Here is a 26708-nt window from a genome sequence, read left to right as displayed (position 1 = left end):
TCAATGCATAGTTTGTATGATGAATGAAGAAAATAAATCTCGTCCAATCCTTTCACTTCTCTCTCATTGCCTCATCCTATCACTCTTCTCTTTCTTGATTCTTGTGTAGATAAGGTGTCTTGCATGAGAAATCGTGTCCATCTTTTTTCTTATTAACTCACTTGACATGTCACCAAATTACTTATGTGGCAGCTTCATTAATGTTATGGACACCGTCCTACTAGGAGTGTTGAGGATGATGGTCTTAGGTATCAACTTTTATTTGTTTTTAAAATGCAATATGCGGATTGATTTGAAAGGCAAACCAAGGGAATTGGTTAATATCAACTTTTATTTGTTTCCTCCAAATTTTGAGGCATTCGTTCTATATTTAGCACATGACTCACAACTAATATGTTGACAGATAATTTCAAGAGGTCCTGTGCATGGGAGCAAACGGCGAAGACAAGTCAGCCTGGGCACATACATGATGGTATACAGTAGCTGCTGAGTCACCCAATAGGCCCATATCATATGCAAGATAGGAGAGAGAGAGAGTTTAGCTGGAGAGGAGTCCACGTCATCGTCAACCCCTCATGGGCCCCACCGGAAATCCAACTGCGTGACAGGCAGCCCAATAGCATTCCAGCCCAGCGGATTCCGCGCGCTCCCCAGCCAATGAGCTTCGAGATAAGCATTTTTCCTGGGCCCACCGCACGCTGCCCTCGCTCCTCCTCGCTCCACGTAGCCCAAAAGCGCATTCAGGGGCCCCACATGCCCGCTCCGCGATCACGACTATTGGCACCAACCTTCACTGGCTGGTGGGTCCGAGTCCCCGGGGCCAGTTCACAATTTTATAAAGGAAAGGGCTTTGGAGCTGGCCCCCCCACTGTTCCCGCTTTTGTTAAGCTCTCGCTTAACCCAACCGCCGGGAGCAGCACAAGTGTTCGACGAAATGACGAGCGCCGCCGGATCGGCGACGGGCGCCGCCGGATCGGCGACGGGCGCCGCGCTGGGCGCGCGCACGGCGCGCTCCTGCGACGGCTGCATGCGCCGGCGGGCGCGGTGGCACTGCTCCGCTGACGACGCCTTCCTGTGCCAGGCCTGCGACGCCTCCGTCCACTCGGCCAACCCGCTCGCGCGCCGCCACCACCGCGTCCGCCTCCCCTCGGCGTCCTGCTCCTCCCCTCCGCGCGACCCCGACGCGCCCGCGTGGCTCCACGGCCTCAAGCGCCGGCCGCGGACGCCGCGGTCCAAACCAAGGGGGAGCAGCAAGCACGAGGCCACGCTCGCATCGATCGCCGCGGCCGTTTCGGCAACGGTGCCCGACCTCGAGACGGAGGAGTCTGGCTCCGGCATCGTGGGCGACAACGACGACTTCCACGGGTTGGACGACGACGACGAGGATCTTCTGTACCGTGTCCCTGTGTTGGACCCCATGCTCGCCGAGCTGGACAACCCCGTGACCGACGAGGGGGAGCAGAAGCCGGCGGCCTGCCTGATCTTGTCACTCGCGGAGACGTCGCCGGAGTTTGCCTCCGGCTCGGCGGAGGCGGACGGGCTCTCCGGATTCGACGTCCCGGACATGGAGCTCGCTAGCTTCGCCGCGGACATGGAGAGCCTCCTCATGGGAGTCGAGGACGGGTTTGATAATCTGGATTTCTTGGACGAGGAGAAGCCTCAGGTGAACGTGGACCTGGGCCGCATGAACCTCGAGGCCATGGCGGCGCCGGCGCCGGCGCCGGAACGAGATGAGAAGAAAAGGAAGCGGCCAGAGATGATACTCAAGCTCAACTACGAGGGAGTCATCGCCTCTTGGGTCCGTGACGGCGGGTCGCCGTGGTTCCACGGCGAGCGTCGTCCTCACCTCGATCCTTACGAAGAGTCCTGGTCGGACTTCCCGGTACGGCTCAAGCATGGCATCTACAGTTTCTTCCATTTCCACACACACTGTGTCTTGGGATCCGTCCGATCATATCCAAATAACTGATCGGTTGCATGCCACGGATCGTGTGCAGGCGGGGTGCAGCAGGGGCCTCCTCGGCGGCGCCGTGACAGCGGTGACCGGCGGCGAGCGGGAGGCGCGGGTGTCGCGGTACCGGGAGAAGCGGCGGACGCGGCTGTTCGCCAAGAAGATCCGGTACGAGGTGCGCAAGCTCAACGCCGAGAAGCGGCCGCGCATGAAGGGCCGGTTCGTGAAGCGCAGCTCGCTGCCGCCGCTGCCGAGGCCCCCGCCGCCGCCGCAGCAGCAGCCGAAGCAGCCGCCGCGGGCGATGCCGCATCACGTGGGCATGATGCTCGCGCCGCCAGTGGGCGCGCACGGGCGCTTCCGTTTTTGAGACTAGTCGCGCATTGCAAAGCATAGTATTATATATATAGTGTGTGCATGATGCATCGGTGCATCTGCGCGTACACGTACATGTGATCTACACAAGGAAACACAACAGACAGTATCACGTAGCATGTTCTTTCTACTCTACTTGTAAATGGGGACGTACCTAGAGTTAGTTTTGAGCAGAATCCGTACAGAAATATTCGTATCCACCTGAGCAGATTCTAATGTGCAAAGAAGCTAAGGATCGGTAAGTATAGATATGTAATGCATAGCTAGGTTGGGTGCTTCTCTTCTGTTTGTAAAGGACCTACTAATTACAAGGGCGAGTAGAGTTTGATGCTCGATCTCATCGACCAGAATATTGGAGTATTACATTACATGTGTAAATTAAAGGTCTGAAACTCTGAACTGAAGCTGTGTAAGATCAAAGTGATGATCTGATATACTATGTGCGTGGATTGCTTAGGGTTCTTAATTTATTCTTGTTTTCGATTCTGTTTCGGATCTTGTGTAGTTCCCATAACCAATCCTGTCATTTTGCCTTGCCTTGGGTATGCCCGTCAAGGAGTCAACTCAACATATTGTTAGTAGGGAAGTACGAAGGTCACCATTGCGGCAGTTCAAACCACCGTTGCTTTTCATTCGTTAAGCATGATCGCATCGATCATTGTAGCACGGCGCACATTGTTTGAATTTCATCTAGCTGCAATTTCAGAGAAATCTGCAGCACCTGAGCAAGTATTTTCAGTTTTAGCCAACACTGCCCGCTACACACGCCCAACAAAGGCAATAACGGAACACACGCTGTTAGCACTGGACAAGCATCCCGTAATAGAATGGTAAAAATTAATCCACATTGAACAACTACGAACCATACATGTAGTAAAGTTGGGAGTATATCAGGTGCAAATGCACAAGTTCTGGATTCTGAGGCCCTAATACAAAAACTCGATGAGCTACTTGCTCTAGGCAGTGCAAAGAAAAGAATTGCCTCTGTGCAACAAACATCCTCTGTTAATCACGTGAATTCCTTACCATACAATGATACAGCTAAAAAAATCAATTCTACATAAGAAAAAATTAGCAGCTACATACAATTGATGTACACGAACATACCATTTACAAAATGAGAAACAAACTATTTCTCAATACCCTGCTGCAAGTACTGAATTAAGTCATATCCTGCGGTAGTCCACTTGTTGTAAGCATCAGCACATGTCCGTGCCATGAAGTTAGCAGCCTCCCGCTCATTCATCTCTGGATGAAACCGCTTACGAAGATTATTGATAGGATCTCCCCTGCTAAAGCAAGGAAGCCCACTGTCCACCATCAGGTTGACTGTAGTTAAAATCCCATTCATGTGCCTCCTTGCTGCTAGGTACCCTTTGACACACAATCTGAAAGGGTAATACTCAGAATAAGAACATCATAATGTACATATCACAAAAGTGGCGAACTGCTTGATAAATTTTTTCACAGCAGAGAACTTATAAATAGTCTGAACCATATTTCAGAAACTACTGATCAGTTGGTTCCTATCATGAATGTTTGTTCTTCAGTGTGACATCCACCCTCAACCAAGTTTAATCTGATACTAAAACTCGATGGTGGCAAAAGTGTATACAAGTGCATGGATGAACTCTAATTCCTTAGAACTGTGCAATATATGCCTACCTGCGAAACTGGTTCCATGTATCACTCTTCATAGTTCCAGATGGATCCAGCAGTTGTGTCATCTCGTGGCTTAGCTTGAAATGTGCACTCTCAAACCCCATGTTACCTCCAGGTGAAATCTCCAAAATAAAACCAAAATCAATATGAACTAATCTCCCCTGGCTGCATAAACAAAGTGATGGTTAAGCTGCAAATTCTAGATTCAACCATTCATTTTGAAAAGCTGAGTACGCCATACCTATCAAATAGAAGATTGCCATTATGCCGATCCTTCGGTTGAAGAAGTAAGCTAGCAACAGCATATCCAGCACTACTTATCATAAACATTTCTCGAGCAGCTTCGAAAGAAGGTGAACCTACAGGACCATAGTCTTGCTGAAATATCTCTAATAAACCACCGTCTGTTGTTTCACCCATTTGATTTCTACTACGAGTATTTGGGACCACCTGCAGCAGCCTTGGATTAATATAGTGAAAACCAAGAACCCTAATAACCATTGGGCATAACGGAATATTCTAACATATCAACAAAAGCAAAGGACACTAGCATATCATGAATTATTAGCAATGCAAATAGGAACTCTGTTGACTTATCTCATAGATAAAGCAATCCACCTCACATTTGAGTGGAAACAAAAAGCAACAAAACACAAAATTTTCGCTTAGTGATTCCGTAGTCCATATAGTTTTTTTTTTAAATAACAGTCGCAAACACATGTTCACCTCAATTATGCCTCGCCCCGGTCCAGTAGGCAAAACACCGTATGGAAAAAGATACAGGTTTAATCCCACAGCTTGAAATACATCCCTCAATAGAGCAATAACTTGCAGCGCCAGCACATCTTGTCTACAGTCATCACCAACCTGTCATATCATAGAAAACAGCTTGTGTTAAGAACAGTGGATGATATCTAACTACATGAAGAAATAGGACTGCCACACTACAGTTCAGATAGGGTAAATTCACAGTTTAAAACGAAAGTACAGTACCTTTTCTTTACAGAATTAACTTTTGGTGCCTTTATCTGTACCTATTTCTAAAATATGTAACGTTTCCACCTAAATTTTTGGTTTGGTCCATCATGTATGCAAGTCGGACCACCCCTCCGTCCACGACTCGATCGCGTAGATCCCTACAAATTAATGCACGAACTATACGTATCTGATACTGTTGGAGTATATTGAGCCCATGTGTATAGAGGCCCATGTATAGGTATTATATATACCCACCCTTCTAGGGTTGGAGGAATACAAGCATTATTCTCTCCTACATGGTATCAGCCCTCCCTCTTCTCTCCATGGCCGTCGCCTAGGCTCTGTGCTGCCACCGCCGCCCATGGCCGGCCGGCCGCCGGCGCCGCCGGCCCTCTCCTCCTTTCCTTCCCTCTCCTCTCTCCCCTGCTTCTGGCCCTACTGCGGTCGCCGCCGCGCACGTCGCTGCTCGACCTGCGTGGCCCCTCCCCTCGGCCGCCGCCGCCGGGGCCTGCGCGGGTGCTGCGCCGTGCGCCGCCGCCGCTGCAGCCGAACTCCCCGGCCGCGAGCGCGGACTCGTGGCCGCCCGCAGCGTCCGCGAGGGCGAGGTGCTCCTCTACCCGTCCGCCCTCGCCTTGGCCCCCCCGCCGCCGGGCTCGCGGGCCCCCTGCAGCAGGGCGCGGGCGCCGCCGCCGGGGACTGCACGGGTGCCGCCGCCGGGCCCGCGGATCCCCTGCAGCTGGGCCTGCCGGGTCCTCTCCAGCCCGCGCCGCCCGTGCCGCCGCCGAGGCCTGCGCGGGTGCCCACCGCCGCTGTCGCCGCTGCTGCTCCTCTCGTGGCGTCCGGTGGCGCGCATCTGGCTGGAGCGGACTCGAGCGCGCGGACGGCCCTGTCGAGCGCCTCCGCGAGCTCCTGCAGCCTCGCGCCGGCGCGCGCCTCCTCCGCCGTGCAGCTCTTCGACGCACACTGCCACCTCCAGGACCCCCGCGTCGCGGCCGTCGCACCCGCCCTCATGCACGCCGCCGCCGCCCCTGCTGCTGCCGCTGCAGCCCCTACTGCCGTCGGCGCCAGGGCCCTTTTTGTGGGCGCGTTGGCCTCCGGCGCGAGCACCCCTCATCTGTTCCAGGCAGCCGCCCAGGCGCCTCCTCCACTCCAGGGCGCGGGCCGCGCCGCCGAAGCTGCTGCCTCCCTCGCCGCCGAGCAGGCCGTCGCGCCCGCCGCGCAGGCTCAGGCCGTCGCGCCCGCAGACCTGGCCGCCGCCGCCGCCTTTGTGGCCGTTGTCACGCCCGCCGCGCACGCCGCGCGGGCCGCCGCCCAGGACGTCGCGCCCAGGGACCCCGCGCGGGCCGCTGCCTCTCTCGCCGCTGCGCAGGCTGTCGCGCCCGCCGCACACGCCGCGCCGATCCAGGCCGTCGCGGGCCCTCGTCCTCGGCCCCAGCCAGCGGCCATGCTCGCCGCTGCTGCTCCCCTGTTTGCGCCGTTCTGGACGCCACCCGCTCCACCCAGCCAGCAGCCGACCTGGCCTGGGGGTGGGACCAGGCCGCACTGGCGCAGTCCTTCAGCGCCATGGGGCGGACGCCACCGGTCTGCACCGAGTGGATCGCCGACTCGGGTGCCTCCTTCCACACCACCCCACATGCCGGTATCCTCTCTTCTGTCCGACCCCCACACCCCTCTTGTCCTTCTTCCATCATGGTTGGTGACGGGTCTTGCCTTCCTATCACCGCCGTGGGTTCTGCTCCTGGCTCTTTTCGTCTTCCCAATGTCCTTGTTGCTACTCAGATGGTTCATAACCTTCTTTCCATTCGTCAGTTTACAGCTGACAATTCTTGTTCCATCGAGTTTGATTCTTCTGGCCTCACTGTAAAGTATTCGGCCTCCCGGCGTCCGCTACTCCGGTGTGACAGCACGGGGCCCCTTTACACCCTTCGCCTTACTTCTTCCGCTGCACCACTCTCGTCTTCTTCTTCGCCCTGGCCGTCTTGGTCTGCCGCTTTTGCCACGACGCCGTCTTCCACCACCTGGCACCGCCGTCTTGGTCACCCTGGCCGCGACGTTCTGGCTCAGCTCAGTCGTAGTACCGATGTTCCTGGTACTAGGGCTCCTGCTGAGCCCATCTGCCATGCGTGCCAGCTCGGTCGTCATGTTCGGCTCCATTTTTCCTCTTCTTTGCATGCGACGCATGCATTTGACCTTATTCACTGTGACCTGTGGACCTCTCCTGTACGTAGCCTTTCTGGTTATAAGTACTATCTGGTGGTGGTCGACGACTTCTCGCACTACTCTTGGACGTTTCCTTTGCGCGCCAAGTCTGAGACCTTCCCCACCCTCCACTTCTTTGCCTGGGTGTCCACTCAGTTCGGCCTCACCGTTAAGGGCTTAAGGCCGTCCAGTGTGACAACGGGCGGGAGTTCAACAACTCCACCTCCCATTCCTTCTTCCTGTCTCGGGGTGTTCAACTGCGTATGTCTTGTCCGTATACCTCTCAGAACGGCAAGGCTGAGCGGATGATTCGCACGACGAACGACGTCGTGCGCACCCTTCTGATCCAGGCTTCTCTGCCCCCACGCTTCTGGGCTGAGAGCCTCCACACCGCCACCTACCTGCTCAACCGTCTTCCGTCCACTACTTCTCCTGCTCCCACTCCACACCACGCTCTCTTCGGTACCCCTCCTCGCTACGACCACCTTCGGGTCTTCGGGTGTGCGTGTTACCCTAACACCTCCGCCACTGCTTCTCACAAGCTGGCGCCCCGCTCGACTCGTTGTGTGTTCCTCGGGTACTCCCCTGACCACAAGGGGTACCGATGCTTTGATCTCACATCTCGCCGCGTTCTGATTTCCCGACACGTCGTCTTTGACGATTCGGATTTCCCCTAGTCTACCTCCTCTACATCTTCTCCTGACCCCGAGCTGGAGTCTCTGTATCCGGCTGACCCGGTGGTTCAGACACCGTTACCTGTCTGTCCTTTTCCTGCAGGTTTTCCTAGCACGCCGGCACCGTTTCTGGTGATCCCTGCTGCGCCGAGCGCGGCCCCGGTGCCTTCACCTGCACCTGCGCGGTACGCTCAGCCGGTGCAGGTGTACCGGCGTCGCTCGGCGCCGACCCCGAGACCGCAGCGGTACGCTGAGCCGGTGCAGGTGTACCGGCGTCGTTCGGTGCCGATACTGGCGCCGCCTCCTGCTCCGGAGGCTCCTGCGACGTCGACGCCGGAGCCGTCGCCGCCGCCGCCTCCTCCGGCTCCCTCTCGAGACGAGCCGGAGGTATACTACCCGCCAATCATCCATCGGGATCCTCGGCATATCCATCCCATGGTGACTCGGCGGATGGCGTCTCAGGCCGCGACTCTCTCCGCCACCGAGGGAGAGCCGCGGGTCTCTCCGGTACCCTCCTCTGTCCGCGACGCCTTGGCGGATCCTCACTGGCGTCGCGCGATGGAAGAGTACGCGGCTCTTCTTGACAACCAGACGTGGGACCTCGTGCCGCGTCCGTCTGGTTGCAATGTGGTGACTGGCAAGTGGATCTGGACGCATAAACGTCGGGCTGATAGCACACTGGAGCGCTACAAGGCTCACTGGGTTCTCCGGGGGTTCACTCAGCGGCCTGGTGTGGACTATGATGAGACCTTCAGCCCAGTCGTGAAGCCCGCTACGGTGCGCACGGTCCTCTCGCGCTCTTGGCATGTGCACCAACTGGACGTGAAGAATGCGTTTCTTCACGGCACTCTGTCAGAGACTGTCTACTGCTCTCAGCCAGCGGGATTTGTGGATTCGAGTCGTTCGGATATGGTCTGCCGGCTCAACAAGTCTCTCTATGGACTGAAGCAGGCTCCTCGGGCTTGGTACTCTCGGTTCGCCACGTTCTTGCTGACATTGGGGTTCACCGAGGCCAAGTCTGACACGTCTCTCTTCGTCTACCACCGTGGGGATGAGACTTCCTATCTGCTGCTCTACGTTGATGACATTGTGCTCACAACCTCTAGTCAGCGGTTGGTTCAGAGTGTCATCTACTCTCTGCAGCAGGAGTTTGCTATGAAGGATCTCGGTCAGCTCCACCACTTCTTGGGCGTCACTGTTGAGCCTCGCCCGTCTGGTCTTCTCCTGCACCAGTGGCAGTACGCACTCGATATCCTGGAGCGGGCTGGGATGGCTGATTGCAAGCCCTGCTCCACTCCTGTCGACACTCAGGCGAAGTTGTCCGCTGATCTGGGTGATCCGGTGGCTGATCCTACTGCCTACCGGAGTCTGGCTGGTGTTTTGCAGTACCTCAACTTCATCAGGCCGGACCTCACCTACGCTGTCCAGCAGGTCTGTCTCCATATGCATGATCCCCGGGAGTCACACCTTGCTGCGCTGAAGCGTCTCCTCCGCTACGTCCGTGGCACTGACCTCGGCCTGGTGCTTCACCGCTCGTTCTCTGCTAAGCTGGTGGTCTACACCGGCGCCGACTAGGCTGGCTGCCCGGACACTCGTCGCTCCACTTCCGGCTACGCCGTCTTCCTGGGCGGCAACCTGGTCTCCTGGTCGTCCAAGCGGCAGCCGGTTGTCTCCCGCTCCAGTCCCGAGGCAGAGTACCGGGCTGTCGCTAACGGCATAGCGGAGGCGTCCTGACTACGATAGCTCTTGGCGGAGCTCCACAGCCCGCTCGCCAAGAGCACGCTCATCTACTGCGACAACGTCAACACCGTGTATCTCTCCACCAACCCCGCCTAGCATCAGCGGACGAAGCACGTGGAGATCGGCCTACACTTCGTGCGCGACAGAGTCGCAATCGGCGATGTTCGGGTACTCCATGTTCCGACTACCTCCCGATTTGCTGACATCTTCACCAAGGGGCTGCCCTCCTCGACCTTCTCGGAGTTTCGATCCAGCCTCAACATAGCCGGTGGCTAGTTGTGGCTGCGGGGGGTATTTGCCATTTGTACTCTATTTGTACTCTCTTCTTGTCCAGTCTTGAACACCGCTGCGCCGGTAGTTCAGACTGCGGGGGGGTGTTGGAGTATATTGAGCCCATGTGTATATAGGCTCATCTAGAGGTATTATATATACCCACCCTTATAGGGTTGGAGGAATACAAGCATTATTCTCTCCTACAGATACTTATACCAACTTTGTCCGTAGCAATGCGCGGGAATAATTGTCTAGTTTACTTGAATATGACTAACTTTTCTGGTCAATCATAAAGTAGGTAATTTTATAATCCTAGTATTAATTAACAATATTGATATTTAAAACATGCTCTTGAAGATAGGAAGAAGAAATGAGGTGTTGTGGATGCTTTTGTGGGTGACACCTATCACCGCTGCATGGCACCCACAATAGCAACAGGAGATTAGCTCTTATTGTCAGTTTGTTAGGATCTTAGTTTGTGGGATAAGTATCAGATTTCTAGGTGCCAACTCTATGTCAAGGCTTTGGCAATTAGGCTAATCTAGCAGAATAAAACCCCAATTCCATCTAGCTGTTCAGAGCCTCTCATGAGAGCGAACACGCTCCAACTTTCTGCTATTCCCAAACCAATCCACTAGCCATATCATATGGATTACTGATCCATATATGATCAAAAGATATCGAGAAGTAAAGTTTTTTATTTCTTGAATAGGCAAGAGAGCTGAACATCATTCTATTACAGAAAATTTAGAAGCAAAGGATGTTTGTGCATATTAACTGTAAAGGAAAATTATATTTACCTTAAAAATGCAAGCCTGTGGTTTTACATCATTTGGGTCTCCATCACGGTCAACAACGTTAAAAGTAATCATTATTGGAACTTTTGCAGCAGACTGGAGAGGAATACCACTGTCTAGCTGTATACCCCGTACAAACTTGTTTGTTGCAGTAGGTAGGTAGAGGTCATCACCTGGAATCGTAATCTTCTCCAGTTCCCTGCATGAAAGTTCAAAATTATATAAAAGTAAGTTCTCAATTTTTATTTTTATTTTTAAAACGTTACAATAACTCTCTAGAATTACCTTCTTATACCCGCTCTCCGCTCTTCCTTGGGTAGAGGGAAAAGAACTCCAGAAATAGAGGTGACCTTATCAAAAAAATCAAACTCTCTTTCAAACATGTCACGAGCCTCTGGAGTGAAACTTTCAATAATTTTGTCCTTAACAGCAGGAAGCAAGGATTGGAATGCACTGCCCTGAAAAGAATAAAAATGAAAATGAACATCACACTTGTGACCTTGAAAGCATAGAAACAATATTGTATGATAAATGTAATCCAATAAATTGCTGCAAACTTCATTATATCCGCAAACATTAACTATTACAAATTACAAAATGCTCCCTCGGCATCAAGTATTTGCAATTTGGACAAGGTTCAGGCAACCTTTTGAAACTTTGACTACCAATAAATTTTAAACTATATGTTTTGGAAACATGAAAAATTATGTGTAGATTTTCCTTAAATATTACATTAATAGCATCATATCTTGTGTAATCACCTCTTTGTGGTGCGCATTCAACTTGTCCTTGCACAAAATTATCATGAAAAGAAATCCCAAAAGAGTTATTCAGTAGAATTTGAAGTGTCGTATCACCCTTCAAAATTTGAACTTCACAGTAAAATTTATTTGAAGAAGCAAAATAAATTTGCTGGTGACAGTAATTAGTAAGACTTATTATTTCTTATCCCTGTTAATTTTCATCTATCACTAGCCAGAATTTTCTCATTTAGTCCCTCTTCGCATAGAATAAATCTGAAATAAAATTGTACACAAACAAAGATAAGTTTTGAATTCTTCTTTTACAATACCATAGTTTCCCTTTGAATGAATTGAGACAAGAAAATATAAAAATAGTACAAACACATGATTAGTCAAAAGTACCGGTATGTTTTTCACCCACTAAGCTACATTCTCCACTCCATGTTTAAATCTCTTTCCCCATATGCACAATAAGCCCATAACATTGCATTAATTGTTCCAGCCCGTCATTTATGGAACATTACAGGCAGTGATAACTTCAAGAATGATGGAATTAATCCAATTTCTTTAGGGTCAAATAATCTTTGACTGGTTAGGTATTGGTAACCATCACCAACAAGGAAATGACAGTTGATCATAATTACGGGGCGTCAAACATTAGTAATGAAGCTTCAGAAAAGGACCACAATGGAGAAAACAGTACATGCTTTGTATATTTTGATACAAAAAAGGACATAATGCTAAAGAAAAACAAAAAATCAAACCTTTAGAGCGGCTGCATCTTTCTCAGATTCATCAACATATTCTCCCTGCATTTCAAGTTGTCCAAGACCAGAAAAAAATCAGTGAAAGAGTTTCATATAAGGAAAAAGTTACAGAACAGAAAAATAATTTTAAAGAAAATGAGGGGAAAAGGAAAGAACAGGGTAATCTAGATATAACACTATAACAGAGTAGAATCTAAATAAATTTCACCTGCAGATGCCAGATTAAGATATGAGCAAATATATTACTTCTTCGAGTAGCTCCAAGCAAGTACCCTTCAACCAGTTTCTGATGAGTCCAAAGGCAGGAAAAAATGAGTTGCATGTGTCAAAATATTTTCAAGAAAATAATATGGCTTCTATAAGTAATGATAAAGAAAAATATGTAGACTGAAATTTCCCTAATCAGCATTGGTGAGAGAAACATGCATATCACTGAAAGAATTCTCACCTGTTCGTCATATCTGAGAGATTGCACCAACTGTGGCATAAAAAAGGTAACAGTCTCAGGTGGGTAAGTCTCCAAGACACGAAGTACATATGCCATAACACGCGGATGTCCTTTATAAGGAGGAGTAAGAAACTCCAATGCCTGTGTAACAGAACATGGAGCCCAGTGTGGTAGTTGCTGTAACAGCACTGAATTTTCATCTACTGCCTTTGGAGTAATGAAAAAAGGTAATGCTTCAGGAATTGTACGAAGCTCCAGTAATCGCATCTATACAGAAAAAAAGAGAGAATATGATAAATTATATCAACATCAGCCAGCTTATCAATGAAAGAAATAAGCAATTAGAGAGATTTCAAATATGCAAAATAAGTCGCTCAAAATCAGTAACCAATCACATAACCCAATTGAAATGGATGTTGCCTACACTCACTAGTATATTCCTACAGGACTATATCAAATCTCTACACACATGTATGGAACATGATGCAAAGCAAAGATATTATAAAGATAACTTGTGAAAAAAAAGAAACCTAGTAGCAATATAATATTTGAAAAGTTAGCTATAGGAAAGAACCATACTTGTACCAACTGAGTGATCTCGGATTGCATTGTTGCATTTGTGGGGAACCTCAAAGGCATAGAGAGAGCAATTCGAGGATCAACAGCAAAAGCGGTTCTAACATGATCGATCCATTTATCTGAGCTGATTTTACCACGAAACGTCGTAGTATCTCTGGTCACACACAACATGAGACACATGTGAATTCAAACTCAATAGGACCCATAGAAACAAAAGGAAGAATGGAAACTCAAGGTAGCATAGTTACTTAGTATTTATTGGTTGTGCCCAGACTTCAAGCCTGTCCGCCTCATTCTGAGAAAGTGTGAGAAGTAATTGCTTTCGCTTTTCCCTTGCAGTTGCATAGTTGTCAACACAGCCCCAGACAGGATGGATCTGATCTGCCTGCAACCAAAGAAAAATGACAGGGAGATAAAAGTTTAAATTTTCAAAACATTTATAGGAGATGCGTGGGAGAAGAGAGGCAATTTTTATTCTCTGAATTCAGGAAGAGATCAGTGAAGCTTGTTAAGGCCCATATGTTATCTAGGCCCATAGTGGCCCATACCCTAGCTACATATATGTCCACCTAGGACTAATGGAGATCATCACTTGTCTAATCATCCAAAGGTAACATGGAATCAGAGCATGGTTTAGGGTTAGGGTTAGGACTAATCTAATCCCTACCCCCGATCCATTTTCCCCCCCGTCGGATTCCTCTGTTTTGCCGCCGTCGCGGCTCGTCCGTCGCGCCGCCCGTCGCGGCGCCTCTGCTCTGCCGCTGTCGCGGCCCAGGCCGCCGTCGCGGCCCGTCCTGCCGCGCCGCCGTCGATGCAGATTGTGATCGGTGCTCCAAGAAGAACAAGTTCATTGACCAGTTCATGATGCATCAGTTTGTTATGGGACTCAGGTCTGAATATGAGCCTGTTCGTGCGCAGCTTCTCAATAGATCTCCCACTCCATCCTTATCAGAGGTTCTATCCTCATTGACTGCTGAAGAGGCTCGACTTCGTTCATTGTCATCTGCTCCTTCAGTGTTGGCACCTCAGAGTGTTCTTGCCGCTGCTCACAGGTCTCGTGCGTCTGATACTTCCCCTCTTTGTGAACATTGTAAGAATACTCACCGTTCAGAGCATTGTTTCGCTAAGTATCCTGAGAAGCTAGCTGAGTTCCGTGCTCGTCGTGCGGCTCGTGGTCGTGGTACATCTAATCCTCCTCGGGGCTCTGTGTCTGTTGCTGCTGCTTCACCTGTTCATGCTCCTCAGTCCTCTTGGGTCCTTGATTCAAGCGCTTCTTTCCACGTGACTTCTGATAAATCTCAGTTGGTTAATTGCCAAGCAGTCCATAATGGTGCTTCTGTTCAGACAGCGGATGGTACATCTTGTCCTATTACTTCTCATGGTTCACTTTCTACACCACACTTTTCTGTACCCAATGTTTCATTTGTACCTCAGCTGTCCGTGAATCTTCTTTCAGTAGGACAGATCACCGATCAGAATTGTTTTATTGGATTTGATGACTCATCTTGTTTTGTTCAGGATCGTCGAACCGGTAGAGTGATTGGGACTGGCCAGCGCCGTAGAGGTTCCTCTAGCCTCTATGTTTTGGACACATTGAGTCTTCCTGCTTCCGCTACCTCTACAGCTCATGTGGCATCTGTTGCATCATCATCTGCACCTTTTGCCATGTGGCATCATCGCCTCGGTCATCTATGTGGATCTCGTTTGTCGACCTTAATAAGTAGTGGTTGTCTAGGCAACACTTCTGTTGAGTCTAGTTTTCAGTACATCTTCCATATTCTTCTAGTACATCTCATTCAGCTCGACCTTTTGATCTTATTCATTCAGATGTATGGGGTAAAGCATCTTTTCCCACCAAGGGTGGTCATGAGTATTATGTTATTTTTATTGATGATCACTCTCGATATATTTGGATTTACTTTATGAATCATCGCTCCCAGTTGTGTTCCATTTACCAGAATTTTGCTCGTATGATGCATACTCAGTTTTCCACTTCTATTAAAGTGTTTCGTTCTGATTCTGGTGGCGAGTACATATCTGATGCTCTTCGCCAATTTTTGGCCTCTGAGGGTACTCTTCCTCAGCTTTCATGTTCTGGAGCTCATGCTCAGAATGGGGTTGCTAAGCGCAAAAGGTGATATGTTGATCACGGGTGATGATGCCGAGCATATTTCCTTGGTCAAGAGGCACCTTAGTCAACAATTTCAGATGACTAATTTGGGTCCCCTCAGTTATTTCTTGGGCATTGAGGTTTCACGATTTGACAAGGGCTATTACATTTCTCAATCTAAATACATTCAAGATATGATTGCTCGATCTGGTATTACTGATACTCGGACAGCTGCCACTCCTATGGATATTCACTTACAGCTTCGTCCTACGGATGGTACCCCTCTCGAAGATCCTGCTCGATACCGCCATATTGTTGGTAGTCTAGTATATCTCACAGTCACAAGGCCTGATATTGCTCATGTTGTTCATATTTTGAGTCAGTTTGGGAGTGCTCCAACTTCAGTTCATTTTGGACATTTGCTTCATGTACTGCGATACTTACGTGGGAAATCCTCTCGGGGTTTATTCTATGCTCATGACAACTCACTTCAGCTTCATGCTTATTCAAATTCCACTTGGTCCAGTGATCCAACATATCGCCGTTCTGTCTCTGGTTATTGCATTCTTCTTGGTTCTTCTCCTCTTGCCTGGAAGTCCAAGAAGCAAGCTGCTGTCTCCCGCTCTAGTACAGAGGCAGGACTTAGAGCACTTGCCGCTACTACAGCTGAGATTGTATGGATTCGATGGCTATTAGCTGATTTTGGAGTTTCTTGTGATACCCCAACACCTCTTCTTTGTGACAACACTGGAGCCATTCAGATTGCTAATGATCCTGTGAAACATGAACTTACAAAGCACATTGGTGTTGATGCTGCCTTTACACGGTCTCATTGTCATCAGAAAACTATTGCTCTTGAGTATGTTTCATCAGAGCAGCAACTTGCTTATTTTTTCACTAAAGCACAAACTCGAAAACATCACCGTCTTCATTTGCTCAAACTCAATGCTTCAGATCCGCCTTGAATTTGAGGGGGGGTGTTAAGGCCCATATGTTATCTAGGCCCATAGTGGCCCACACCCTGGCTACATATATGTCCACCTAGGACTAATGGAGATCATCACTTGTCTAATCATCCAAAGGTAACAAAGCTAATGGGGAGAAAAATTGTCATTCAGTCATACCGTATTATGTTCACCTTCTCGTCCCTGTGACTTTGAAGCAGAATCGACAGGATTGCTGCTGCGCTCATTTTGTAGAAAATGGACAAATACTGACACTGACTGAGCCTCTCTCTGAGCATATGATTTGTTTTGAGATTCATACCATTCAGGTGCATAAGAAAACCATCCCAAAGCAGCACTGAAAAGATGGACAAAGAAAAGTACATCAGGAAAGCACAAAACAATAAAGATGCAAACTTGCAGCTGAAACAAGCATGAAAAATAAAAAAAATAATGAAATGCTATAGCATGCATATAATGGAGAATTGAAACCTAATCGATAGAATTATACAAGTATGCAGAAACAATGCAACGAAGCAAATTTTACCGGTATACCCTGTCCTCTAACAACTGAAGCCCCATATTACACTTCTGTAAGTTAGACTGAGACTGGCACGAGCAGAACTTCAATCCAAGGAGCATCGCAGTAAAGAAAGTGCCAGTAGCAGCAGGATGGTGAGAAAAATGAGCTGGAGACTTCATTGTTCCTTGTAGCATCCGACCTAGAAGTAGAAGTTGCTCAATGCTATCATGCCGAACCACCTGCCACAATAGCACTTGTATAAGGATGCAAAGGTCCAGATTTGAAGGATAGATGCAAGACACTTAGACACTGCAACAAGAGAATGTAGCTAGGTACAATTAAAACATACATATATTGCTTCTGCAGAATATTGTGGATCATTGCAGTTTAATTCTTACTTGAAGAAACAATGCAAGTTAGTTTCTTTCATCCCACGGGTGCAAAAGACTTGTTAGGGATCATGTGAGTTTCTTATCAATCCAAACATACATCTCTGACATGAAGTATAAAACAAATATTTACCTATACATAAACATATTCTAAATTTAGTCAATTTATTATGAATCTACTTATAAAAGATCAGAGTGAGATTGAATCTATATGCACACCGACAGGAGAATTCAGAAAGACAGACATACAGAAGTTCTAGACAACAAAACAACTCTTGAATAAGTGATGGATAATAAAGGAGATAAAATGCGGACAATTTAGGGAAAAAATATCGTATTATTCGCTTTTCTTTTCATTTATGCCATCCCTTAATCCCAGTCCAAAAGATCATATATGAAACAAGCTTAACGGAAGCTGTCTCGTACAGATCACAATGCCCTATTCATTTTTTTCAGTGCAAAAACCTTCCATGCTCCACACTAGTATGCAACCACAAATGGAATACACTCCGATAAGGCGATAGCGCAGAAAAAAAAAAGAGATTAAGACAAGGTGTAACAACTGTTATGTAAGAACAAATGAAGATGTGCTGCAAGCACACTGGTACCATTGTTAGCCATAGAAGGAAATAGTAGAAACTCATCATAACATAAATGAAGAAAAGATGAGATTATACCTCAAACCGATCGATAAAGAAGCCAAGCCAGAGTCTATGAGCTATTATCGCTTCTACTGGATCCTTTTCTGGTGGTGCCTCAGGCTCACCAGGGATAAGATGCGGCCTCAATTTTGCATCTGGGCCACAGTAATTCATATCTGATGCAAACAATCCACGCTTTGTATCTATGGTCCACAACCATGCATCAACAAGTTCCGCGAGCACAAGAGGCCCTAAAGAAGGTGCTGCTGATACTAGCCATGTCCAGATATAGATCCCAGTCTCCATTGAATCAGGGGTAGAAATATAAGCAGGACACCAACATAGAAGCCGTATAAGCTGAGAAAATCCTCCCAGATTTGCTCTAGAATCAGACATCTGCATGTTACAATATAGGAAAGTACAATCAAATCCATAATTAAGGAAACAACAAGCCACCTAGTTGCAAAAGTGACTTACCATATGATCAAGAAGTAATGCTGTAGCCTGAGAACATGTTTCACGAAATTGTGAATTATCTATTGGTTGTTTCTCTGCCGCAACAACAAAGTTCTGAAGAAGACTAACAAACTTGGATACAAAAACTTCATCAAATGACTGATGAGGCTGTACAGACTGCATACCAGGAGGAGCCATGCCCATGTTTACGCCTCCCATAGTACTGAATAGCCTTCTCATACCAGCAATCTCACCAGCATGGTTGCATTTCACAGTTGCACTCACTACTGCAGTAGAGAGTACTTCCAGAGTGAAGTCAGGTGCTTCCTTCTTGGCTCCTGATGCTGCAGCAGCAGAGTCCATAACTGCAGGAACATTGGCCGTCCTAATGCCGTTCCAATCATTCTTTCCACTACAAATACGTATCTCAGATAAAAGTGAGACAACATCAGCTGTATGCTGTGTTCTTTGTACTCCGCTTGGCTTGCAAAAATTTTCCTAGACAATGCAATCAAAACCCTCATCAATAGCTATATAAAGCATTGGGTGGAAAAAGAGAGAACTCCGTATGCAATAACCAAAAGAGAAAGCACAACCTTCAGATATTGTTCTTGTACAATGTTCAAACAAACAATGGACAAATGCTAAGTTCATAGATTTCTACCAATATAAAAGCTAATCCAAAGGTGTTTCCCTCGACATGCCATATCCAACAAATATAATCTATGTGAGGTAGCGGCCTCCAAAACAATAGAAAAATCCTTACCAAATAGCAAGAACTTACACTTGTTTATTACTGAAAGTAGTATGAACTCTTTTAGATCAAACAGAAAGAAAAAGAAAAAAGGCAGGAGTATGCTATGCATGCGGAGTTAATCAAAGTAGCAGCAGAACCTAATTAATGAGCACAACTAAAGAAGAAAAATAAATTGTTCCTAATGAAGTTAAAAAACATATACTACATAAGGAATCTAATAAAAGAAAAACGATCTACATGATCCGCAAGCTTAACCTCAACCAGACAAGCAATTGGCAACTGTAACATGACAGGACAGTGACCATCTACTAACAGGAAATAAAGCATCAGCCTCACACAAACTCGGAACAATGTTGCTGGGAACAAAAGTCAGGCTGAATAATATTATACTCCCTCCTTCCCCGTTTATAAGGCATGGTGGAACATGACACGGTCTTCTAAACAACACTTTGACCATTTATTTATCATATATTATATCACTTTTGATTATAAGCTTATAATCATTGTAAACTATATTTGATTATGAATCCAATCATATGAAATTTGCATTATAAAAACAAAAATTTAATAGTCAAATTATTGGTCAAAGATGAGAAGGTTTGAATCTTGATATACGTGTATGCCTTATAAACTGGGAAGGAGGGAGTATTCACTAAACCTGTATAAGGCCTTGAGTGGTACACGGAGCATATGAAAGAGCACTTGTTAACCATTCCCTAGCTATCTTTTGATATAGTGATCGTATAGTTGCAACCCAAGCAGGATCGCTGACTGGGCCAGAAGTCAACTCATTGTGAACAGAAATAAGAAGTAAATCCAAGCATGAAGAGTTCCAGTGGACCTGAAATTCAGAATATTAGAGTACATCAATGTGTCTCAAATCAATAATATTAAAACATGATGAACCAAATAAAAGGTACCTGTGGGAACTTTTCCTTCAGCTGTGTTAACAGCTTAACACTCACATCACGGACATGTTCATCCCTCTGAGACATGCTCTTTATGAGGAAGCAAGCGTGATCAGAAAGAACTGATTCTCTAACATCAGCTCCTTCACCTATATCAGATATGCGATCCTCCTGGTCACCAAAACAAAAGACATAAACAGCTTGCACAGCTAGAAGTACCAGTTTATTGTTAACTCTAAGATGTATCTCAATAAATAAAATAAATACAATGCATCAGCAATGAATGGATGATGGAATATCTCCAGGTTAAATGGAGCAGAACACAGAGAAATTCAATGGTGCAAACAAGATCCAGAAAATATTGCAACACAGAATACATCTTATAGTCAGTGCCCCATTATATTGCTTGAAGGAAAAGTAAAAAACCTCTTCAACAATGGATGATTGAGGCATGATTTCTTTATTTCAGATCAACAGAAGTAACAATTGAACGTGTTTAATGTATCCTTTTGCTACAGCACATTTCCTAACAACTTGATTGCCCAATAAGAATCCTGGATGTTAACACGTGTGCAGTGCAAAAGGAAATGTGAGAACCAACTAAAAGCTATCCAGACAGAGAAATGACCTCGATTGTAGAGTTTTTACATACAAGTTCAACAGAAAATAACAGAGTAAATCACAATGGCTTGCAAAATTTCCAGTTTGCTACATATTTCAAAGTAAACGATGGGATACAGGATGGTTTATCAAATGCCAGAGATGTTCCAAAAGATTGCTAAAGTGAGGAGTGTACCAGCCATGACAACATCGTTTCAAAAGCTCTATGCACAACTGCCGTCAAACACTGAGTTACTTGCGGTGTCAAGTTTGGAGTAAGCAGATATTCAAATACACAGCTGAATGCACTATTTGATTTATTCAATGTAGATGTAGCTGAGAGTATGCCACCATTGCAACTAAAACGCAGTATCTCTAGGAAAGCAACTGCGAGGAGGTACGTAGCTTTTACTCCTGAAATTAAAGTAGACAAGGATTAATGGGATACATCAACAAAAGTTCATCTGCCTACTATAGCACTTAAAGAATGCCAGAATATGTTAATAACAACAACCCAATTTAGTTCTAACAAGGGAAATGAATGGACAAACAAGTATTCTCTGCTTCTCATTTAGTTTCCAAAAATAGCAGGTTTTCCCTGTATAAGTTGTTCCCCCAAAAGAAATCCATTTGTACAGAGCATAGCTTATTTATTTGCATGACTGTTTATACATACCAGAAAGACTGAAGTTTACAGACCTTATACAGAACATTATAATTAAGGATCTCCAGTGCGATTTACTTTGGACACATCAATGTATTTGATTGGAGTGCAATATTGTTTTTCCCCAGAATAATAACCAAATAAGCTGTGAAACATTCATCAGAGGATAAACACTGACCTGAAATAGTACTCATAGCTGCTACCTCAACTCGACCTCCCAAAGCAGCAGAAAGTGCAGTTCTCTGCCCAACGGCAGAATTTTCATTACCATTACCACGACGACTACCTGGGTTGTGTAGAGCATTTAACTCTAGCTCATCTTCAAGCCATTTCACGGAACTCACAACCTGAAATCAGGAAAGCATACAGGATGTTAACACCGTATCAATCACAGCAAGAGTACCAGTTTTGTTCACCAGTTCCAGGAAAGGAAGTTCAAATTTCTAATAACATAGAAAACAAAATGTTCCTAGATCTATGTCCCCAATTAACTTACCAGAGGAGGAGTTCCTTGCGCAATACGTTGCACTGCTACAGACCATTGGTTATTCCACATGTATGGTCCAGCTACAGCTTGAAGGGCTATAGCACTGGTGCTTTCCATGTTTAATGAAGTGGAAACTGGTTTTGAGGGTGCCTCATTTTTCTGTATGGGTGGAGCTAGGCCAAACAATACAATGTAGAACCAAAGGTTTCGGAATAATTTCAATAATGATGGCTCAACAGTGGACACGGGATCAAAATCAGAGCATATTTCAGCAACTGCGGGAAGCAATGGACCCATCAAATCAGCACCACTCCTGCATTGATGAAAATTAATAACAATGCAAACTATGCTTCAGCTGACTTTATTATGACAAATAGACAAACACAAGACATAGTAAAATCATGTAAAACAAAATAAGAAATGAACCAAAATAATACAACATACAGAACCATCTGATAAGTGATAACAGATAGCACCACGAGTTAGTTGCTCTCTTTGCATACTAGTCATTACTCTTCACTTGGAAACCAACAAGACAGCCTTTTCTATATTTTGGTTGTTAAAGCATAAGGTGGATGTCCCTACAGCTCGTCTTGGATTAGAATCAAGACAGCATGTGAAACTTCCCTTCAAACACAATACTTACCTAAGAACAGCCAAACTAGCATTTATTTATTGCTTTGACGTTTTGCTACCCTCAATATATGAATGCTGTTAGCGCGCCCCACCTAGCCAACCCGACCATAAAACCCAGGTGTTATAGTGGGAGGGGTGGGGGCTTTTATCCATAGTCCATCATTCCCTACGGCGTGCGAGCCCGGCATAGCCCGCAGCAGGTTCTAGTGCCCGGCGTAGCCCGCAGCAGGTCTCAGCACACGAGAGGCGCAGGGGAAATCGCGCAGCGGAAATGCGTGGCTGGGTGGGTTCGAACCCGGGACCTTGGCTCTGGTACCATGTTAGCACGCCCCACCTAGCCAACCCGACCATAAAACCCAGGTGTTATAGTGGGAGGGGTGGGTGTTTTTATCCATAGTCCATCAAATGCTAGCAAAGACCATCATAATACCTTGGCCAGAAAACAGAATATATCCGTTGAAAAGTATTCATATAAAAGCAGAGATGAACAAAGACAGGTGTGCATGTGCATGACTGTTCATTTATACAGAGGTTGCAAGTCTAATCAATATATAGCCTGCAAGGGTTGCCCCAAGGGAAGGCAGGAGCACCCTCGGTGGCAACAGATGAGGGCAGTGATTAGTTGTTTGCAGGCTTATCTACTTATGCTAGTATAAGAAAGTTGCATTAGCTGCCATATGCCTGTTTAAAGGGTTACGTCTTTGTATTCGTTAAGCAAGATTTGATCAAAGAATTTTTAGTTCTCTCCAACTCGCCTTAAAGCCTAGGTTATATGCCAACGGAGAAGATCCCCCGCCAGCCTGACAAGGGAGAAAATCCAACCTCGACCCTTAGACCCACACGCAACCATGCACATAACAAATTTAAGGAATGTTTTAGTCCAGAGGTAGCACTTCAAGATGAATTTTTTCCATTCTGACTGGGCATCTAGCAGTAACCGGAATTAAGATAAACCACCATCCATAGATTGATGCTTTCCATACAAATAACTACAGCACGCAAATCAGAATGCAGACGTAAGTACGTAACAAGAGTCTGTTTGCATCCAGCAAAATAGTATATATGCCTTTTTTTACTCAGTAAAATTGAGCTTCCTAGAAAATTAATAAGATTGATAGAAACTAACTGCGAAGTACCTTACCTCCCACTTTTAGATTCAGCAACTAGCCCCACATCTGAGCACAGAGACAGTAACCTATGACGATAATCAGACCTAAGTTTTGTGCTTGTGAGGTTGGAGGCAACAAGCAGAAAGCCTGCAGGAAGAGTCTAGAATATTGTTTGACATAGTTAGCATGGAACATAGAAAAGAAATAATAAATCACACTTTGTAAATAAAGATATAAAATCAATTTCTTACAGAATTCATCAGTCATCACATACCTCTGTACGCTCAGTAGTTGCTTCTGATGGCACTGTGTTGTTTTCTGAAGCTCCTAGAGCTTTAACTTTGTCAAGATAGCTTCTTGTCATCAAGACAATACTCTCACGATATGACTTTTCAAAACCCAAGCATGCAACACGAGATATTGCATCTAATAACTGCAATACTTTAACCAAGTGAGTTCCAGAAGAATGCCTTTGATTGAAACAAGAAGCTGCGAGAAACATAAACTGAAAATGCAAGGCAGAAATATGTAGACGAATAAGAGACAAAGTTCCATACTCGTAGACGCAATGAGCTTGGAGATGAAGCATCACCCTCTTCTAGATGTTCAATGAAAAGGGGCAAAATCATGTCTACAACTTCCCATTTTTTTAAGCAAACACATAACTCGGCCAGAAGGCGTATGACATTAAGTCGAATAACTGGAACTGCCTCTTTTCCTTTGCCATCCTGGAACAGATTCACAGTCAAGTAAACAGCCAGGACTGGAATGTTATTCAATGCTACTGCAATGCATATGTTTTGTCATTTCAAGTAGTCAGGTGAAGTCACATAAAATCTGCCAGCAGCAGGTAAGGTTAATTTGTGACAGAACAAATGTTCAGTCCCAACTATAGTTATAAGTTCACTTTCAGAATGATCTCACCCTGAGCATATATGTAACAACCACAAATGTGGTGCTTGCAATCGGCAATCACGCTACAGCTGAAAGAACTGTCAAAATCAAAATAAAGACCAACTAAAATGATAGCTGCTGACTCTGATTGCAGCTTAAAGTATAAGAAACTCGAAGATATTATTGTAAAATAAAGCCCGCAAACGCACAAGGTCACAGCACTGAAATATCAACAGATGTTACAGATGTCGTTATAAAGCAGCATGGTAGCTTCAAATAGTTAATGAGTCCTGCTCTTTTAGTAAATTTACAGAATTATACATGACTCGATCCATCTATCTATTCACACAAAAACTTAACACTATCAGAACACCCCAGCTTAAAAACGGGATGATTTATACATATAATCACTCAAGGTTCATTGATATAACCAAGTGCTGTTGTAAAACACCCAACTAGCCTGATTGCCATATCCAAATAGATCTAGAACGCGCAGATTGCCATATTGAAATATCCAAAAGATCTAGGACGCACATGTCATGCCTGACTATAACTGAGATTGCACTGAGAAAAATAGTTGACAACGCACAGGAGCAATATCCAGTTATGCTGATTTGTCGATATTGTCATAATATATAGTACAAAAATGATCCTGGGTCGCAGCAACACTTCCAGTCTGCCTAGATCACAGAACATTCATGAACATGTTAAGAGAAAAGCAAAGGGGAATACCTCCTCCTCATAATCGTTCCGCTCGCGAACATATGCAGCTAGACGCATAATGAATGTGTCAACAAGGGCCCTATCCTTCGTCCAGCCAAACTCTATAATCTCACAGCTCAACTTCACCACTGCCTCAAATAAAGCCCCAGGGCTACTGCCTGTCATGTCAGCCTGCATCAAATAACAATTTCACATTAGATAACATACCATGAACACAAAAATTTCTTAGTCCAAGCAACACACGTGAAAAAGAAACATGCCTGCGAACACGTGCTCACAACAAGCGGTTTTAAGGGAATCAGCAGCACTGGCAGGAGCTGGCCCCCACGTGAGACAGTTATCTGGCTGATCCCATTGAGCAGGGTGCAAAACAGCTCCTCACAGATCTTCAGTTTCCGCCAGGATGACAGAATGCATGACTTGGTGGCATCGATGAACCAAGCTAGAGTCTGCTGGAGCATATCCTTGGAAGACTTGCTATCAGTATCCATGGTGGAAACGCTTCGCACCAGCACCACCACTGCAGCTTGGCAGCACATCAATTTGGTGTTTATCCTTGCCCTCAGCTGTGCTCCCTGCTCCCTCCAATCCCGCTTTCTAATCTGCAAACCATTCACCACGACAATGAGCAAACAGCAATCGACACACACAGGCATGAAACGGAGGGAAGAACCTCACCTTGAGGAAATCCGTGAGTGATCGGACTTGCCGTGCGGCAGCATTCCTGACCTTTCCGACCTGCTCAGCCTCTAGCCCACCCTCGCCCCCAAGCATGTGCACAATGAGCCTGAATGCGACCTCCTTTCGCTCCAGCTCCTCGACCTGCTCCTCCTCGAACCTCCGCACCACGTCCCTGATCCCTCCGTTCTCCTCGCCCACCGCTTCCTCCCCTTTCCCCTTCGTCCTTGCCGGCGCATCCTCGGAGGCGGGAAATTCGAGGAGCAGCCGGGCAGCGACGGGCGCAGCATCCGCGGGGAGGAGCGGCAAGGGCGCCGTTGCGGCGGCGGCGGAGAGGAACGCGCGGGCGAGCGGAGCGGAGGCCGGGTCGGCGACGTCGATAGCGGCGAGGAGCGCGGCGGAGAGCGCGGACGAGAGGGCCGGCGAGCCCGGAGCCGCGGCGAGGAGCGGGAGGAGCCTGGAGAGGAACGGCGCCGGGGCGAAGGACTGGGGCCAGAAGGCCGGCGAGAGGAAGGCGTGGGACTTGAGGAAGGACAGGAGCGGGGCCGGGGGCGCCGCCTCGGCTCCGGCGCCGCCCGCCGGTAGGAGGCGCGCGAGCGCGAGGAGCGAGTGGAGGTGCGCCCTGGACGCGCGCTGCGGGGCCGCGGCCGCCGGGGCGGCGGCGCAGCGGGAGGAGAGCCACGCGAGCTTGTCGGCGAGGAGGAGATCCGGGTGCGCGGCCACCAGGTCGCAGAGCTCGTTGAGCGCCTCCATGCCGGGGCGGCGGGAGGAGGGGTCACCGCGGCGGCAATGCTGTGTCAGATCATGGAGGCAGATCGGGGACGGCGACGCGGGCGGGGCGGAGATGCGCTCCTCCCTCCCCTTGGTTTTCTCCCTTCCACTGACGCGAGAGCGATTGGTGGAGCCGAGGACCGGGGGGGAAGCCGGGAAGGGACAGACAGAGACACAAGGTGGGTGGACGGCTCGTGTTAATTTTCTCGGTTGACTCGGCCGCCAAATGTTTGGG

The 26708-nt window shown here is 47.1% G+C and overlaps 2 protein-coding genes across 2 annotated transcripts; one reads left to right on the top strand and one right to left on the bottom strand.

Moving 5' to 3' along the window:
* The first annotated feature begins 874 nt into the window (after positions 1-874).
* LOC120650014 (zinc finger protein CONSTANS-LIKE 16-like) lies at positions 875-2789 on the top strand. Its single transcript, XM_039926968.1, has 2 exons — positions 875-1882; positions 1998-2789. The coding sequence occupies exons 1-2, from the start codon at positions 935-937 to the stop codon at positions 2316-2318; spliced, it is 1269 nt and encodes a 422-aa protein (XP_039782902.1). The 5' UTR covers positions 875-934; the 3' UTR covers positions 2319-2789.
* Positions 2790-3160: 371 nt separating this feature from the next.
* Positions 3161-26593, bottom strand: LOC120650012 (phosphatidylinositol 4-kinase alpha 1-like). The gene is made up of 26 exons (XM_039926967.1): positions 25703-26593; positions 25285-25626; positions 25034-25195; positions 23965-24135; positions 23682-23840; positions 23440-23567; positions 21672-21975; positions 21354-21522; positions 20708-20925; positions 19924-20082; positions 19662-19844; positions 18268-18744; positions 17827-18186; positions 16785-16999; positions 16418-16595; positions 13432-13568; positions 13184-13337; positions 12605-12871; positions 12365-12442; positions 12154-12198; positions 10932-11104; positions 10650-10845; positions 4712-4852; positions 4227-4435; positions 3989-4150; positions 3161-3711 (listed from the first exon to the last, which is right to left on the bottom strand). Exons 1-26 carry the CDS (start codon positions 26453-26455, stop codon positions 3453-3455), a joined length of 5799 nt encoding a protein of 1932 aa, XP_039782901.1. The 5' UTR covers positions 26456-26593; the 3' UTR covers positions 3161-3452.
* Between the last annotated feature and the right edge of the window lie 115 nt (positions 26594-26708).

Source organism: Panicum virgatum, chromosome 9K (assembly GCF_016808335.1).
Source record: "Panicum virgatum strain AP13 chromosome 9K, P.virgatum_v5, whole genome shotgun sequence".
Lineage (NCBI taxonomy): Eukaryota > Viridiplantae > Streptophyta > Magnoliopsida > Poales > Poaceae > Panicum > Panicum virgatum.
This window is presented reverse-complemented; position numbering and strand designations above follow the sequence as displayed.

Bases quoted from the DNA above. Each gene is read 5' to 3' on its own strand.
- LOC120650014 (XM_039926968.1), top strand. From the start codon at position 935: ATGACGAGCGCCGCCGGATCGGCGACGGGCGCCGCCGGATCGGCGACG. The intron at 1,883-1,997 runs GTACGGCTCAAG...GATCGTGTGCAG, and splicing joins AGTCCTGGTCGGACTTCCCG to GCGGGGTGCAGCAGGGGCCT.
- LOC120650012 (XM_039926967.1), bottom strand. From the start codon at position 26,455: ATGGAGGCGCTCAACGAGCTCTGCGACCTGGTGGCCGCGCACCCGGAT. The intron at 21,976-23,439 runs GTAAGGTACTTC...TCATCAATGCAG, and splicing joins GCTGAATCTAAAAGTGGGAG to GAGTGGTGCTGATTTGATGG. The intron at 12,872-13,183 runs GTATGGTTCTTT...TTTTCTGTATAG, and splicing joins AGATCACTCAGTTGGTACAA to ATGCGATTACTGGAGCTTCG.